The 16,962-nt window shown below is 33.5% G+C and overlaps 3 protein-coding genes across 8 annotated transcripts; 1 reads left to right on the top strand and 2 right to left on the bottom strand.

The window, feature by feature from the left end:
- The first annotated feature begins 7 nt into the window (after window positions 1-7).
- LOC148933268 (Zn-dependent exopeptidases superfamily protein) lies at window positions 8-5,237 on the top strand. Its single transcript, XM_089062514.1, has 10 exons — window positions 8-251; window positions 349-439; window positions 1,278-1,413; window positions 1,641-1,913; window positions 2,012-2,147; window positions 2,227-2,466; window positions 3,176-3,308; window positions 4,051-4,232; window positions 4,636-4,748; window positions 4,912-5,237. The coding sequence occupies exons 1-10, from the start codon at window positions 57-59 to the stop codon at window positions 5,018-5,020; spliced, it is 1,608 nt and encodes a 535-aa protein (XP_088918640.1). The 5' UTR covers window positions 8-56; the 3' UTR covers window positions 5,021-5,237.
- Window positions 5,238-11,661: 6,424 nt separating this feature from the next.
- On the bottom strand, window positions 11,662-13,598 carry LOC148933267 (IQ domain-containing protein IQM3-like). 6 transcript variants are annotated; one of them, XM_089064204.1, is made up of 9 exons: window positions 13,329-13,596; window positions 13,137-13,251; window positions 12,990-13,055; window positions 12,829-12,917; window positions 12,653-12,740; window positions 12,420-12,566; window positions 12,250-12,342; window positions 12,071-12,172; window positions 11,662-11,923 (listed from the first exon to the last, which is right to left on the bottom strand). In XM_089064204.1, exons 1-9 carry the CDS (start codon window positions 13,466-13,468, stop codon window positions 11,834-11,836), a joined length of 930 nt encoding a protein of 309 aa, XP_088920330.1. In that variant the 5' UTR covers window positions 13,469-13,596; the 3' UTR covers window positions 11,662-11,833. The 6 variants fall into 6 exon arrangements, 5 of the variants coding, with proteins under 5 accessions (XP_088920330.1, XP_088920337.1, XP_088920322.1 ...); XM_089064211.1 differs by having other exon boundaries at window positions 11,662-11,997; window positions 13,329-13,595; XM_089064213.1 differs by having other exon boundaries at window positions 11,791-11,923; window positions 12,014-12,172.
- Window positions 13,599-13,970: 372 nt separating this feature from the next.
- LOC148933266 (serine/threonine-protein kinase D6PK-like) lies at window positions 13,971-16,438 on the bottom strand. The gene is made up of 2 exons (XM_089064192.1): window positions 15,938-16,438; window positions 13,971-14,875 (listed from the first exon to the last, which is right to left on the bottom strand). The coding sequence occupies exons 1-2, from the start codon at window positions 16,414-16,416 to the stop codon at window positions 14,047-14,049; spliced, it is 1,308 nt and encodes a 435-aa protein (XP_088920318.1). The 5' UTR covers window positions 16,417-16,438; the 3' UTR covers window positions 13,971-14,046.
- Window positions 16,439-16,962: the final 524 nt, after the last annotated feature.

Genomic DNA, 16,962 nt, shown 5'->3' with positions numbered 1-16,962 from the left:
AATTGATTTAAGTTATTAATTCCGCGTTTTATCTCTTCAACCTTGAGCTAAGAGAAATGGCGGCCGTCACTCGATTTCATCTTCTCCAACCATCTACGCTCCTCAAATCGTCTTCGATCCTCTCCAGATATCATCATGCTACTCCGTTCTTCACTATCTCCGCAAATAAAAACGCCGATCTCCGCCAATTCCGCCGTGGACGCGGTGACCGTAATTTATCCACCATTCCGCCGCTTAGGTGTAATTCCGAGGTCTCTGCATCCGTTTTTTCATTGATAAATAAAATTTAGCTGTTCCATTTTTTTCATATGCGGAATTGTAATTTGAAACTCGAAGTTGTGATTGCAGAATAGTAGTTCAAGTACTGAATCGAGCCACTCGATAGTCAGCGATCTTCTGGACTACCTTAATGAATCCTGGACTCATTTTCATGCTACTGGTAACATATTTTCTGGTTCTGAGATTGTGCATTCTTCGCATGAGTTCTGTTTGATTGTCAAAATAACTTCTACTTAGTTCATTTTGCTAAATATATAGGATTAGGAGATCCTCTCCGGTTAAAAAGGCGTTCCTTTTCCTTCGCACTCACCTTTTTCCAATCTAATATTGTTTGCGGCTGGGTTGAGTAATATGTGAATATCTTTCAATTCCATCGTGCTCAATAATATGACTAAGCTACAAGATACTTACTGACAAAAACAAAAGGATGTGATTTCTAAATATTGTTCATATTTATGTGCTGGGTATGGTTTTTGGATGAAGAGTTAGTTCAAAGTGGCTTTGTGCCATATAACACAATGGAGGCAAATGCCACTGGTACTTGTAAATCAGTATCTTAGTTCTGCAATAGGTCAAAAGTCACTTGGTTTTTACATTATTCTACTTATTCATAATCTCCTTCCATGCAACATATATTTGTTTGTGAAGAACTATGAAAATCACAAAAGCAAACCTGAAGACAGAATATATTTGGATAGAATTTATTTGTCATGCAAAAGAAAGAAGTTCCTAGTGTGACGATATCCTAATGTGCAAAGTATAATTTTAAGATGCCTCTGCTTGATTCTCGTGCATATTTCAAATTAGCATAGAATCAGCTGTCAGCTCGTTGTTTCGATTGTTAGGTTTAATCTAGATTTAATTTTCCTTTTATCATGACATAGTCTGTGCTGAGGGCACAAACAACTGAATACATTATCTGGAGAAGTGTCTAATTGTAAGATTTATTTTCTTGTTTAAAGCTAGTATGTCATCCTCTTTCATTTTTTTACTGATAGCTGAAGCAAAAAGACAACTAGTTGCTGCTGGATTTCATTTGCTGAATGAGAATGAAGATTGGGAACTGAAACCTGGTGGTCGCTATTTTTTTACGCGAAACATGTCATCTTTAGTTGCCTTTGCAATTGGGGAAAAGTGAGTAAATCGCATCTTGATTTTTCTGCATAACTAAAGCAGAGTGGATCACTGCCATGCCAATTCTTCTGTGCCTTTGTTTCTTTTAATGATGAATGCTTTTCTTCTACACTTCAAATCATTTGGTTTCTTATTTCTTGTCTTTTCCTTATAGTGAGTATACCTTTTTCTCTCCATCCTACAAAATCAGAATTTTAGTTGATGAAATGCCTACGTTAGTGTTGCAGGTATTCAATTGGCAATGGATTTCATGTCATTGCTGCTCATACAGATAGCCCATGTCTAAAACTGAAGCCAAAGTCTGCTTCATCTAAATCTGGCTATCTTATGGTCAATGTACAGACTTATGGTGGTGGTTTATGGCACACTTGGTTTGATAGAGACCTAAGCCTGGCTGGAAGGGTTATTGTTAGAGCTGAGGATGGTTCCTTTTCGCATAAGCTAGTTAAGATAAAGAGGCCTTTGCTGCGAGTGCCTACCCTTGCTATCCATCTTGACAGGTCTGTTGTTTTATCCTCTTAATCAACCATATTGAAGGCTTTGTTCCTTCGGACTTTCCTGATGTGTGTGGCTGTAATGATCGTTTTTTGACTGTTAGGACAGTAAATACTGATGGTTTCAAACCAAACCTTGAGACTCAGCTCAACCCTCTTTTGGCAACAGAAGCTGATAAAATATCCGATGAAAAAAGTGATGCATCTTCTAAAGCTGCTCACCACCAACTGCTTATGCAGGTATGTATCTCTCAGATTCGGTTTTTCTATCATGTGTTGCAGAATATCCAAGAAATATATATATTTTCTTTTTTTGCAGATCCTGTCAGAAGAGCTAGGCTGTCAGGTTGAGGATATTGCTAACATAGAACTAAATGTCTGCGACACTCAACCCAGCTGTCTTGGAGGTGCTAATGATGAGTTTATATTTTCTGGAAGATTGGATAATCTGGCATCAAGTTTTTGTGCATTGAGAGCTCTCATTGATGCATGTGCCTCACCTGATGATTTGCTTAATGAGCATGCAATTCGAATGGTTGCCTTGTTTGACAATGAGGAGGTAATTGCTGAAATTGGTTCTTTATGTAAAAGCATTGGAGTTAGATGCTGTTTGACAGATCCACATTGGTATTTGTTCTCATTGTTGATAAAAAGATGTTGACTGTATTATCGAATGAAGGGACTCAATATGATACTTAGGATCTCTCATAGTTTTCCATTTCCTACTTCCTTGAAAAATTTACACTTCATGTCAGTAGTACTACTAAATTTCTGCATGAGAAGCATTCCTCTATCACTGCTCACACTGACATACATGGGATTCTGAACCTTCTTACCATGTTACACTTCCAACAGGATGTTCGTCACACTCTTTTTGATACTTCTCCTACCCAAGATATCATGAACTTAATCTATGTTCCATAGGTCTTGTACACTAATTTTTTAAGTGAAGGTGTTGAAGTTTCATAAAGGTCAGTGGAAAATCTTTTACTCCCTACGTTCCACCATAGTTGAGTCGTTTTTCCATTTTGGGTTGTTCCACCATAGTTGATTCATTTCCGTATATGACAATAATTAACACCTTTTCTTTCTCCTACTTTATTTTCTCTCTACTATATTCACTCTCCTACTTTATTTTCCCTCTTACTTTATTATCTCCCCACTAAATACAATACACACTTTTCTTAATCTCCATTCAAAAAAATGCACTAGTAATTTTTATTCTTCTTTTCAAAGTTTGATGTCTTTAGCGACTTGCATTGTTGTAGGTTGGTTCAGATTCATGCCAAGGAGCAGGTGCTCCAACAATGTTTGAGGCCATGAGAAGAATAATTGATTGTTTAGGTCAGAAGATTGTTGGTGAATGTGGATTTGCACGAGCAATTCGTCACTCTTTTCTTGGTATACTATCTAAAGCAGTTTTTCCTAATAATCATAATACAATTCGTCACTCTTTTCTTGGTATACTATCTAAAACAGTTTTTCCTTCCAAGTTATGTTGAAAAGTACTACTTCTTCCGTCCACCAAAATTAGTCTCATTTTTATTTATTGAAACTTTTTCACAACTTTTTCTATTTCTTTCTCCTACTTTACCCACTTTTTTCCTATCTCCTATACTTTCCAATTCAGCATTACAACTCGTGCCGTTCACAAATGTGACTATTTTTCGTGGACCGAGGGAGCATTGGTTTAGTGTTTGTGGATAAGTGACCCCCAAATCCATTTCTTTTTTTCTAAAAAAAAAGAAACACTGACTGTGAAAGAATGCACTATTATGATAATGAGATTTCATATTGGTGGGGCCCAATTAAATGCTTATGTCTGAACCTATCAAAATATATGATTTTTGTTATTACATTGATTGTTAAAGTACAAATCTTTGGTAATTTGGTTAGTATTACAAGTTGTGCAGCTATCGAGTAGCACATCCTATTCCAAGAATAACTGAAGAACTGTCTCCTCTTTAAATTATTTGCATGCTGAACATGATAGTGAAGTTGGATGTATTAACAAGTTTGAAGACATGATTTAGTAGGCCAAGAAGAGGAAGAGTTAGAGAAATGTAGTTGTGAGGAAACTAGAGTACTATGATTTATCCTGTCCAAACATTTTTTATAAAGATTGAGTTTGCAACTTCTGCAGTATCTGCTGACATGGCTCATGGAGTCCACCCCAACTTTGTGGATAAGCATGAAGAAAACCATAGGCCAATGTTGCAGAAGGGGCTTGTAATAAAGCATAATGCTAACCAACGTTATGCTACAAGTGGAATTACATCTTTTCTATTCAAGGAGATTGCTGAAACCCACAATCTGCCCACACAGGTTTTTTTTCTTAATTATTTTCCATGTTTTATTGATTTTGTCTGATAATCTAAGCTCCTAGTTTGTTGATCGATCTTTGAATATAAGGGCTTAGCCTTCAACTTAGTAGAAAGCTGTCCTTGAACTTTGTTGGCATCTTATACTATTACAGTTTACTCTGGCAACTCATTTTGTGTAACATCCTTGATTCCTCATATGAACTTAACATTCCTGACCTCATTGTTCAACAGTATGAAGTTTTTTAAGTGTAAAAGTGAAGGGAAATTGGTACAGTAGAAATTAAAATGAATGAAATAAGAAGCTGGTAAATAATAGGAGCATCTAGTACAACTAAACAGTAAACTTATTCTAATTGATATTTGACATCAGCCTGACCCAAAACTTTTATGTTTAATTTATGTAGGAGTTTGTTGTGAGAAACGATATGGGTTGTGGTTCCACTATAGGTCCCATACTTGCTTCAGGAGTTGGAATCCGTACCGTTGATTGTGGCATAGCTCAGCTATCCATGCACAGGTTAGCATTTGACGCGATTAACCAAACTCTGGTTGTGATAAAATTTTATTTATAATAAGAAGCCATTTCATCAAATTCTTTTTTGCTTTGCTTATTTGTTTGTTCATCCATTTCTTGGACTGTTAGTGCTCATTCTCCTTCCTTTATTTTCTTAATTTGGCAGTGTAAGAGAAATCTGCGGCAAGGAGGATGTGGATATCGCTTACAAGCACTTCAAAGCATTTTATAGAACATTCTCAAGCATAGACAGAAAGCTAAAAGTGGATTTCTAACTGAAGAGCATATAGTTCGGCACTCTATTTTTAACCAAAGTTTTATTTAGCATATGTTTATCATATGCACATCTATCCCTTTTCTGTGAAACTACAGAAATAGGTATTACAAGATGTAGAATGGAAACAACAATAAACTAGAAAATTATTACCAGAACATTGACAAGGAATTCTAATGTCCTGAAACTTGTGATTGATACGGGTGGGGTTTGTTTCACTTGTTGTGAGCAGAATCAGAAGTAGAGCTGGTGTTGAGATGCAGAGCACTTGCTTCTAGAAGCTTCTGCTTCAGCTGAGAAAGCAGGACCTGCTGCTCCTGGTTGAGTAGTTCGGCTCTCCTGCGCAGCCTCTCATTCTCGATTGCCATCAGATAGTTCTCCCGGCGGAGCTGCTCGTTCTGCTTCTCCATGTCTCACTCTACAGTTAGTGCAGCAAGATGAGTAATGAGGAGGAGGAGGTGAGTTATGGTTGATATGATAATGATGTTGGTATTTATAGGGTGGAGAAGAGCAGACAATGCAGAAATAGTTGTCATTGTAAAGCCTGAATTGAGTATGCTTTAACGGTTGCTTGGCTGTGATTGTGAAGAGGGGCGTGGGAAATGATGGTGGTTTGAGAGGGGAGTATTTCAGTTGCGCAAGAGACAAAATGTCATCACAAACATGTGTTCAATCAATAACTAATCCGTGCTCTTCCATGCTGTCACCAAGGATGGCCATAATATAATTTTCATTTTAAACTCCTCTTCAAATGATTGGGTCGCAGGTTTCATCACTAATTTAGGAAAAACTTCAAATATATCTAATTTAGGAAAGTGTTATCATTGTATATTCAAATTCAAAAAAATATATTTTGTCAAACGCAATCATGAATAAATCGTATGTTCATACTACATATTAAATTTAGGTAAGTATATTTATTGTATATTCAAACTAATAAAAAGATATATTTCGTCGAATACTACTATGAATAAATCACGTGTTGGGATATACTGATTTTAAATAAAATTTTTAAAAGATATGTTTTCTCGAATGCGACCGCACGTGTTCGTATATAGTATTAAATCTAGGTAAGTGTATTTATCGTGTATTCAAATTCATAAAAGATATGTTTTGTCGAATACTGTAATGAATAAATCAATATTCAATCTATCTAAGTGTATTTATTTTAAATCAAACTCATAAAAAGATATGTTTTGTAGAATGCGGCCGTGTATAAATCTCGTGTTCATATATATCCAATATAAATAAGTGTATTAATTGTATATTCAAACTCATAGAAATATATGTTTTGTCGAATGCGGTCATGTATAAATCATGTGTTCATATAAATCTAATATTGGTAAGTGTAATTATCTTATATTCAAACTTATATCAAGATATGTTTTGTCGAATATTGTCATGAATTAATCACATGTATATACATATAATCCAATGTAGATAACTAGATAAGTGTATTCATTTTAAATCAAACTCATAAAAGATATTTTTTTGTCGAATACGGCCGTGAATAAATCACGTGTTCATATATTTCCAATCTAGATAAGTGTATTCGTTGTATATTCAAACTCATAATGATACGTTTTGTCGTACGCAACTATGAATAAATCACGTGTTCATAAAATCCAATCTAGGTAAAGTGTATTCATCGTATATTCAAACTCATAAAAAAGATTTTTGTCTGACGCTGCCGTGAATTAACCACGTGTTCAGTTTAAATAAGTGTATTCATAGTATATTAAAAAACATAAAAAAAAAAAATCGTTCTTTTGTCAAACGTAACTATGAATAAATCATGTATTCTCATATATCCAATCTAAGTAAGTGTATTCATCGTATATTCAAACTCATAAAAAAGATATGCTTTGTCGAACATAGTCATGAATATATCACGTGTTCATTTATATCAAATCTAATTATATTTATCGTATATTCAAAGTCATAAAAAGATATATTTTGTCAATAGCACATATCAGAATACGAGTGAATTTCTACTTTCATTTGAAAAATGAAAAATTATTATTAAATACTTCATCCATTCGAGATTAAACGTTTCACTTTAACATGTGTTTAAAAATGTTAAAACATAGGTGAAAAGTTAATCTATCACGAATTTCTCTTATATACAGATCTATTAATTTATAATAAAATATACTCCATCCATCCCTAAAAATAGACAATCTTTGAAATGATACAAATTTTAATGTATAATTAGTAAAGTAAGAGGGAATAAAAAAAAAATGATTGAGGTATTGTTAGTGGAGAAGGAGACCTACCTCGTTAAAGAGAAAAAAGATTTCTTAAATAGAATTGAATAATTTTTAAGGGGACATTCCAAAATGACAAATGTGATATATTTTTAAGGGAGGGAGAGGGAGTAAGTTGAATGAATAAGGGAAATATATAATTTATTTATCAAAATAACCATATAAAAAAAATTTAATGACAGGCATGGGTACTCCATATGATAGTGGGGTTTGTAAAAATACTGTAGCTCTTATCACATTTTCTTTAATTAATTCACAATTATAGTAGAGTATGTACTCGATGCATGACTCTGAAGTCTGAACCTTTTCTTTCCGAATTTGCAGACCCCTAATAATTAATACACAGTGTTACTGACTCTGTTACTAAAACTGACTCTATCAAATATTTATATTAGGGAAACGTTCATTGAATATTAACTACACTTTTTTCAGGCAAATTATTTTGAACAAACAAAATCAAAATTAAATCCTTTTCATACTTTAACCTCCCCTCCCCCTATATTGTCCCAAACGAATCTTGGAAATTATGGATGGCCTAAATCAAAATTATTAATCTTTTATTATTTGAATGGTTGAAATGACTTCCCAGCTTCAAGTTTCCGGAAAAACTTATCCAATATAAGACATAGAAAAATACGAATAACAAAATAAATTACCAACTTTGATGGTCAAGGAATTTGAAACTTTAGCAGTATTTTGTTTTGAGAATATTGTCATTTTCTTATTATTTTTTCGCTACCTACTCGATATATATGCTTACCTTCTTGATTAGGATGGCCTTTACACATTATTTTGACTTATGTACCAATAAATGTAATCACATGAAAATACATTTTTGGTTTTTATATTATTTCCATATTTGCATATTTCACTAGCTGGCCATTAATAAGTGTTCCCAACACAAACGTCCATAACTAGAATGCATTTATAGATAAAAGATATATATAGTAAAAAATATAAACCCAACAATTTATTCCTACTAGTACATATAAATCTGAGTTCCCAACCCAAACTTATAAAACTTCATTCATAATATTTAAAAAAAAAAAAAAAAGTGATTGATAGTTATAAAACCGATTTAATAATAATGAGAATCATTCATGGCCATCGTTAGTAGTACTTTTTAAAATTAACAAAGGACAAAGTTATTTCACATTCGTAATTATTGAGATTCGTATAATTGTAGTAGTACATCTTTGCTAATGTAGTACTACCATAAAGCTGAGAAAAATATGTCTTTCTTCTACGATATGCCAACTAATTTGTTCACCAATTCACAATTTTTTCGTTTTCAACAACTTTATAGGTAAGTTTATTTGTTTTATTCATTTCTTTGATTTCTTGCAAATTGGAGTATAAAGTATTTTGTCCACGTAGAAGTATGTTTATCATATCAATTGATGTACTTGTTTGACATACTATATAAATTAAATCATGGATATTTCTTTTAGGATTTATCTAAATAATATTTCCTAATTTTCCTTCATCTCATATTATATGAGACGTTTCATTAGGGGTGAGATTTGTGAAAACTATAGATAGTGGTTTAAAGTAGATGAATGAAAACACGATAAAGTAAACTATGAGAGAGTAAGGCAAGTAAGATTATATGTTTTGTTTTATCATTAAAGAAACGACTTAAATAATTTGAAAATTGAGACAACCTAAAATAAAATATGACACAAGTAACGTGATAAAGTAAGTATGAGAGAGTAAGTAAAATGAGATTATATGTTTTGTTTTATCATATGAAGAAATGACTCAATTAATTTGAAAGTTGGGGCAGTCTAAAATGAAATATGACACAAGTAACTTGAGACAAAGAAATTATGATGTATAGATATTCTATGCAGAGAATATCTTTAAAATCTACTATTCCCGTCTATTTAAAAATAATAACTTTTGAAACATCACGAGTTTTAATGTATAATTAGTAAATTACGAGAGATATATAAATAAAAAGAGACTGGAATATTATTAGTTGAGAATACGTTTCACCTCATTAGAGAGAAAATAAAACTTCTAAAATACAGATTGTTTCTAATTTTAAGTGACATACAAAAATAAAAATAGTTTTATTTTTAAAGAATGTAAGCAGTAATAATTTTGTTAATACTAATAGAGTAATTAACCATATTTTTAAAGAATGGAAGTTTGCCAAAATGATTTAACCATATTTGGCACATTTTCTCAACACGGATTTTAACATATTGTTTGACTTTATGAATGAGTTACGACTTTTAATCGCGGACATCCTGAAATGATAAAATGTAATATTTTTCACGAATAGAAAGAGTATTATTTTTTTAGAAGGTATACAAATTGTTTTTTAGAAGGTATAAAATACTCTATCCGTTTGTCATTAAATATTTCATTTTTTTTTTCATTCGTCAACCAATAAATGTCTAATTTTACTTTTATTATTTTTACCAAATGGTTTTCACATTTTACTATCTCATTTCACTAACGTTAATATAAAATTAATATATAAAAGTAGGATTCAGATTTCACTAAAATTTTCTATATTTTTTTTATAAAATCAAACAATCTCTTAAAACTCGAGTCGATAAAAAATGAGACATTTATTATTGAATGTAGGTAGCAATAATATATACTATGAGAATAGTTTGTTGCTACAATGTCTAACGGTACAATAATACAATGTCTATTTTGTTATTTTAAATTAGATATATCATAGGGGAGTGATCAATTGTTAACTCATCATTTAATTGCTAACTACAACTAATTTAAGGCTATAGGATTTTAGAAAACGTGTGGTCTACAATTTGCCACGTGTAATTTTCGTTTTTATTAATAAAATAAAAAAAGATAAAAAAAAACTCCAAATTAGGGTTTTGGATGAAATTCTACATGTATTATAGTATGTTGACATTTCTGCAGTACGAAAAAATTAAAAAATTTCGATTTTTTTTTAAAATTTTGACGTCGGAACATATGCATGTGGGATATCGTTGGAATCCATATGAAATTATCTTTAATTTGATATATGTTATATGAATTTAAAGTTTTGAGATTTCTTTTAAAAGTTAGTTATAACTAAACATGTAGTTAATTGACATTAATACCCCTATTGATATTTTTTTGAATTAATCATATAGCCTTATTGACGTTTTTCGTTGATCGTATTGACATTTAGGGATTGATGATCTAAGCCCTTAATTTGAATATCTAATGGCTATTATTTAGTTATAGTTAACAATTAAGTTATGAGTTAGCAATATAACACTCCCCTCATATTATATATACCCGTTTTCTTCCGTTTTCTTGTTTGCATAATAACAAATTTAAATTATCTTTTTAAATTTAAATTTTTTGCTTTCAAGTCCTAAGCAATAAACATTGTATATTTATCAAATAGAAAAAGAAGAGGGGAGAAATAAACATGTAAGAATAAAAAGCATGGAAAGAAAGAACTTACAAAAAAAGAAGAAGAACACGATGGAGGAAGCGCAACGCAGATGGAGACAATATGTTGTTTTAACCTCTAATTAATCATATTAATATTAGGTTAGTTTAATTGTTGGCCTAATTTAGTTATTGGACTCCCTTATAAATCAGTTTAATTTCATCAATCTATTTTATGTAAATATAATTGAATTGTGTTAAATCGAATCAGACTAGTTTATTTTTTTATGAAATGAATTTAATTAATTATTTCTTTAATTTTGAATATTATTATTTTGATGTTAATTAGTTAATTTAATAATATATTTAGAATTTCCGGCGCCTGCTGGTCTTGTTGCGCATGCCCTAGAGAAGCTGCAGAAAAATACTACTAGTATGTACAAAATTGAACAGTATGTGCTTGAATCATTCATTTGCAATTTGTTGCATTGGAATAATGCTCTGATCATTTGTGTCATACTTGAAGTTAATGTTACCGATTTTTAAGTTTCTTGAAATTTACTGTAGATACTCCCTCCGTCCCAAGGAAGATGACCCTTCCTTGAGCGGCATGAGATTTTATGCAATTATATTTTGTGTGGTAAGAGGAGAGAGTAAAGTAAGAGAGAGAAAATAAAGTAGAGATAAAAGTGTTTCCAATTTAAGTAATGAGTCATCTTGATTGGGACAAACCAAAAAGAAAGGTGGGTCACTATTTATCTATTTCAATGATCTTAACTTATAGCTATTGTAGGCTTGTAGGTTGTTGAGCTCAAGTTTGCGTTGGAGCTGTTAAGATTAGACTTCTCTATACGTCCACAACTCGAAGATCATGTTTATGAATATGTTTCTTTATCGTATAAAGATCTTATCAATATCATCAATTTTTCTCTTTCCGAGTTTGTCTTCTTTTTGTTGCATCATATGATTTCTTAGTTAGGCTGTAGATATTGATATTATGTTTCATTCAGCAGCTTAATAGTAGTAGGAGTAACATGTTATTCTTTTCATCCTTCAGGACAATCGGGGGGCTATATGCCCCAAAAAAATCATACACAGGGTTGGGTTTTGACTAGGAAAATCATTAACCTGGTTGTCCTAATCAGTAATGTGGAGTCTAGATGGATCTTTTCTTGCCCCGATCATGACCCTGAACGTGAAGCAACGCATTGTGGATCAGCTCTATCATGGCACTTTTGCTGTGCTTCACTCTCATCCTTGCTTCTTGATATCTGTTCAAGACTTCACCTTAATGAGTTGTGTTTCTCATGGACTAAGTTTTCAGCATCATAGCTCTGTTGGTTTTCTGTAAACAAAGTTACCTGCCTAAATGGAAGATTCATAGGACTTTATGCATGATGGTTGTGTGGAGCATTTACCTTAACGTCCTCAAGTTTAACGCCACTGTTCTGCAGGAACGCGAGGAAGATGCTGAGGCTCTCGTCTGTTGGCCGGTAATGTCCACTATAAGCTGATACAGACTGAACAGGTACATTTTCAGCATACTCTCTTGAATATCACTGATATGAATGTAGCTAGTTAGTTTGTTACCCCACACCTTAAGATTTCCACATTCTACAACGAGCCTTCCGGCTGCTAGAGTCACACCACCTGCTAGGAAACTCGAATGGTGAAACATTCCCTTCCTTTTCTGCACCAACACACAAGAATATGGATCAACTCCTGCTGAGGGTTAAAGATTTTCTTAATCTCTGGCGTCGGGATCACCTCTCCAGCGTACAATTTGTTACACACGCTCATCACAAATATCCATTTCGAGCCTGATGTCTGCTCCTTTGTGTCAAGAGCATTTCCAGTTTGCTTGTGGATGAACTTTCCTTCTACTATTATGTACTCGTAGCATTCTCTCTCTTGCTTGTTTTGAAAAATAGAGAAAGACTAATGGGAAAATCCAATATAAGTTTAATGTATATTCATATGCAGTCTTGATTGATGCTTACAGGTCCTAAATAGTTGATGCATTCTTGATTAAGTCTTGATCGCGGGCACTCATCAAGATCAACCGTTTTCCCATCTCCGATATCCAGCCTAATAAACAAGGTGTATATGATTATATAATGAAAGCAATTTGAATTACCTAGGATCTTGAAATAGTTTGCATCAATTATGGACTTACCAGTAGAAATATGGTTGATGTGTCTGTCTTCTACACCACTCGTCAAAGTATATGCTCAAATTGTGACCATATCGATGCCTTGGATCAATCTGTAAAAAATATCAGCAAACAAGAAATGTTTCTTTCTGCGGGAAAGATTGATTGTGAGAAAGCAATCTTACAGCTTCAATCCAATGCTGGAAGGCCAACTTCTGAGCCTTGGCATCCTTGACTAACCCCTTGCCTACCTGTAATACATAAACGAAAAAATTTCGTGAACCGTAGAATTCAAGGTTTTAAGTTGAATCCACTCTGCCAATCTGTCATGCCTTGGAAGCATTCCAGCTGATCCTGCTCCACCGTGAAGATGGTTTTTCGGGTTGGATGAAGTTGAAGAAAGCCGTCGTGCTATGGTTGAGACGAGCGTATTCTATTGCTTGCCACCTTCGTTTTCGTCATCCGGTTAGAAACATCCTAAGGAATAGTAGTATAATATTTACTAGGGGACAGAAATTAATCACCAGAGCTCTTCAGCTGCAAGTACAGAATCTGCCAATCTACGACGTGTGCGATAACTTCGGTAAACCTTTTGCAGCTTGAGAGCGGCATTTGTGGAATCATGATCAGTCTTGGGAGAAGTTTGATCCATTTTTTGATTCATTCTGCAGCACAAGTTATGAACAAGATCATGTCAAATACATTAGTTGGATTCTCAAATCATTTATTGGTTAGTTACACCAGCTGATAGATTTGAATGAAATTAAATCTTGATGTAGAACAAATTTGTCAAGAAATAACAAACATGAGGTCCCAAAAGAGTGGGGGTGTCTTGTAACTGTCTTAACCTGCATGCTATGGCATACCCATTTATTGCCATTAACTGCTCTAAAATGATTTATTAAGCTTGAGCAACTTTGGATACTAAAATATGTTTGGTTAATATATTTCTTTTTAACTTTGGAATTGATCTTTTCTCTGAAATCATTTAATGTCTATTACTCTGTTGGTAAGTTTGATACACAAGAAGCTGTCAATCCTAACTTGAATAAATTAATTAGTTCAAACTGTGTATAGTATTGTGAACATATGAATTTAGTAGGCCATGGGAAACTAAGAGAAATCACAAAATCTAACCATAAAATTGTAGGAGTATAGATTTTTTCCTTTCAACAAAAAAACAAATCGACTTATTTATCTTCTAATGAAAACAATAACTGAAATCACAAACTCCAGCAATTCTTAATAGCAATCTAAATTGCCTTCACAATGATGATAATTAGATGAAACATTTTCTTCACAATCGAAAGGTTTTGGAATAAATGGTGGTTTTGTGCATCTCAAAAGTGCCCAATTTACCCTTTCAAAAAATGGATGGTGCTTGATTGCCGTAGCCCCCAGAGTGGACCCCATTCTCTTAGTTGGGTCCTTATTCAATAGTTGGCTCATCATATCCTTAGCACTGGCTGCAACCACTGGCTCACTAGGGAACTCGAGCCCATGAGCCACAATGTTGGCTAGAGTGGATTCATGCTCCTTCCCGCGAAAAGGTGTTACCCCATAGAAGAGTTCGTATATAAATATTCCTAGCGTCCACCAATCCACAGCATTTCCATGCCCTTCCCCTGAGACAATCTCCGGGGCTAAGTACTCATGGGTCCCAACGAACGACATTGATCGGGCGTCAACCGGTTCAGCCACGATTTTTAGGGCCGCGCAATGTCTGCCTCCTTTCTTTTTCATAGGGGAGGATTTCCACTTGTGTCCTCGATGGTGGAGGCATGAGACATGTGGAACGATGCAACTAGGCAAAATGTATGATGAGATCGAAAATCGTGTTGGATCAGCTATGGTGCGGCCTTCGAATGCGTTGTGAGATTTTCTGTCCGATAGATCGTGCACAAGTTGTGCCTTTGATATTGAATTATCACATTTCAGGGAGAGATCAAAGTCGGTCAACATAATATGACCATCCGATCTGACGAGAACATTTTCAGGTTTCAAATCACGATAAATTATACCTAACATGTGCAAGTACTCTAGAGCAACCACCACTTCAGATGCATAGAACCTGAATAACCAAAAAAACAAAATGATATCAATGCTTACTACTATTATCTTAAATATTTAACCTAAATCGTCCTCATTCAGATTCATAGAACCTAAATAACCAAAAAAACAAAATGATATCAATGCTTACTACTCCATCCGTCCCAAGTAAGGCGTGTTCCTTTTTAAACTGTTCCATTATAAGTAGCACATTTCCTTTTACGGCAAAAAAAAACAACACTCTATCCTACTATTCACCACTACCTAAAAACATGTGAAAAAAGAAATGTGTTTTATAATGGACGGAGGGAGTACTATATAACCCAAAAACAAAACAAAATGATATCAATGTTTACTACTATTATCTTAATTATTGAACTTAAATCGTCCTCGTTCAAATTCATAGAACCTAAATAACTAAAAAAACAAAATGATGTCAATGTTTACTACTATTATCTTAATTATGTAACCTAAATCGTCCTCATTCATCATGGCTTGCAATAAGCTTATGGGCATACTTATTTGTATTACTCTACAAAGTCTACAATATGGGACCATATGACCTACTACAAAATCTTCTAGTAGATTTTAAACTATTTCGTGATATATAACTAAATAATTATTACAATTTCGAATATGATTAGTTACAATTAGGAAATGATATTCGAACATGATAAGTTACAATTGGGAAATAATATGTATGATACACGTGAGAACCATATGTGAGAGCAACATGCGTAATGCACATTTATCATAAACTAATATTGATTTTTAAATTTTTAATTTTGCAAAATTCATAAAAGTCGAATTCCGATTTGTTTTTCTCTAAAACTTCAAAATTACTGAAAAAATGACAAATCAAACTTTAATTTTTATAAAATATTTAAAAATTAAAAATGTCAATATCAACTTTTCATGTATTAGAATACTAAATTTACAAAACAAAACAAACAACACTAGAATATAAGGCATGTAGCATATCATTTTTGAGTTACTAACTTATACTCCTAGTATTTTTATCACTTGGGAATCCAGATAAACTAGCTAGACGAGTAGGATTATAAGATAGCAGGAAAGTACTAACCGGACAGCATCTTCAGCGAACCTTTTATCCGGCTGGCGTTGACGGAGGATGTGGAGGTCGCCTCCGGGACAAAACTCAGTCAACAAGCACGACCACCTAGGACAGTCCAACGTTGCATAAAGGGATGGACAAAAAGGGTGATCCAACATTTGAAGTATCATCTTCTCAACCCCAGCCCTACACTCTTTCTTCCTATAAACCAACTCTTCTTTATCCATCACCTTTGCCGCAAAATAGCACCCTTTTTTGGCCTTGAGCTCCACCAGGTACACGGTGCCTATGTCGCCGTTCCCTAGTCGTTGCACGAAGTGGAAGTCCTCCATCACCAGCTTCCTAGCCCCGAGATCTACGCTAGAGCTTGCACTAGATGTGGTATCAGAACTTGTCGAATCGACAAATTTCTTGACATTGGATCCGTAACAAGTGGTATCAGAGTCTGAATTATCAGGTGACTTCATATCCACGTCGATCATATTCATAGTGGTGGAGATGCTTGTGTTGTCCACGTGGATATTCATTTTGGTGATTATGGAGAAAGATTGATGAAGATATATATAAGTAGTTTGTGAAGAAATTAAATAATTTGAAAGGAAATAGAGTGGGGAATGTTTTGGGCCGGCTGGAAGGTAGGCTGGGTCGTCATGCCGGCTAGCTAGGGCCCAAACACGCCCTTAAATAATTTGTTTTGTTTAATTAATTCGTTTTTCAATATCGATGTTGCCAAATACTTCGAGTCAAAATTATTGATTTCAATCGGAATTGGTGATATGTTGGATTATGTTGTTGAAAACAACAGCAGGAATTGATTATTTCGTTTAATTTAATTTATTGTTCGAATTTTACAAAATCTTGGAGAATATTCGATTACATCCGTTGTGAGTATATTTTGTATTTTGATAGCATATTTAGTTATATACATATAAAACAGACACTAATGAAACCCATTACCCATGGGATGTATATTTGTATGCATGTATATGCATATTCTGTTTTGCAATCTAGTGAGTACAAATTTAATTTGCAAC

This window comes from Salvia hispanica, chromosome 1, assembly GCF_029641045.1.
Source record: "Salvia hispanica isolate PSC_SH4W2 chromosome 1, Shi_PSC_v1, whole genome shotgun sequence".
NCBI lineage: Eukaryota > Viridiplantae > Streptophyta > Magnoliopsida > Lamiales > Lamiaceae > Salvia > Salvia hispanica.
Note: the sequence above shows the minus strand (reverse complement) of the source record. Positions and strands in the feature narration are given on the sequence as shown.

Coding starts and splice junctions, on each gene's coding strand:
- LOC148933268 (XM_089062514.1), top strand. CDS start 57: ATGGCGGCCGTCACTCGATTTCATCTTCTCCAACCATCTACGCTCCTC. Junction 440..1,277: donor GACTCATTTTCATGCTACTG/GTAACATATTTT, acceptor TTTTACTGATAG/CTGAAGCAAAAAGACAACTA. Junction 4,233..4,635: donor CCCACAATCTGCCCACACAG/GTTTTTTTTCTT, acceptor TAATTTATGTAG/GAGTTTGTTGTGAGAAACGA.
- LOC148933267 (XM_089064196.1), bottom strand. CDS start 13,468: ATGAATCAAAAAATGGATCAAACTTCTCCCAAGACTGATCATGATTCC. Junction 13,056..13,136: donor TCAGCTGGAATGCTTCCAAG/GCATGACAGATT, acceptor TATGTATTACAG/GTAGGCAAGGGGTTAGTCAA. Junction 12,741..12,828: donor CATCAACCATATTTCTACTG/GTAAGTCCATAA, acceptor CTTGTTTATTAG/GCTGGATATCGGAGATGGGA.
- LOC148933266 (XM_089064192.1), bottom strand. CDS start 16,416: ATGAATATGATCGACGTGGATATGAAGTCACCTGATAATTCAGACTCT. Junction 14,876..15,937: donor TTCGCTGAAGATGCTGTCCG/GTTAGTACTTTC, acceptor TTGGTTATTCAG/GTTCTATGCATCTGAAGTGG.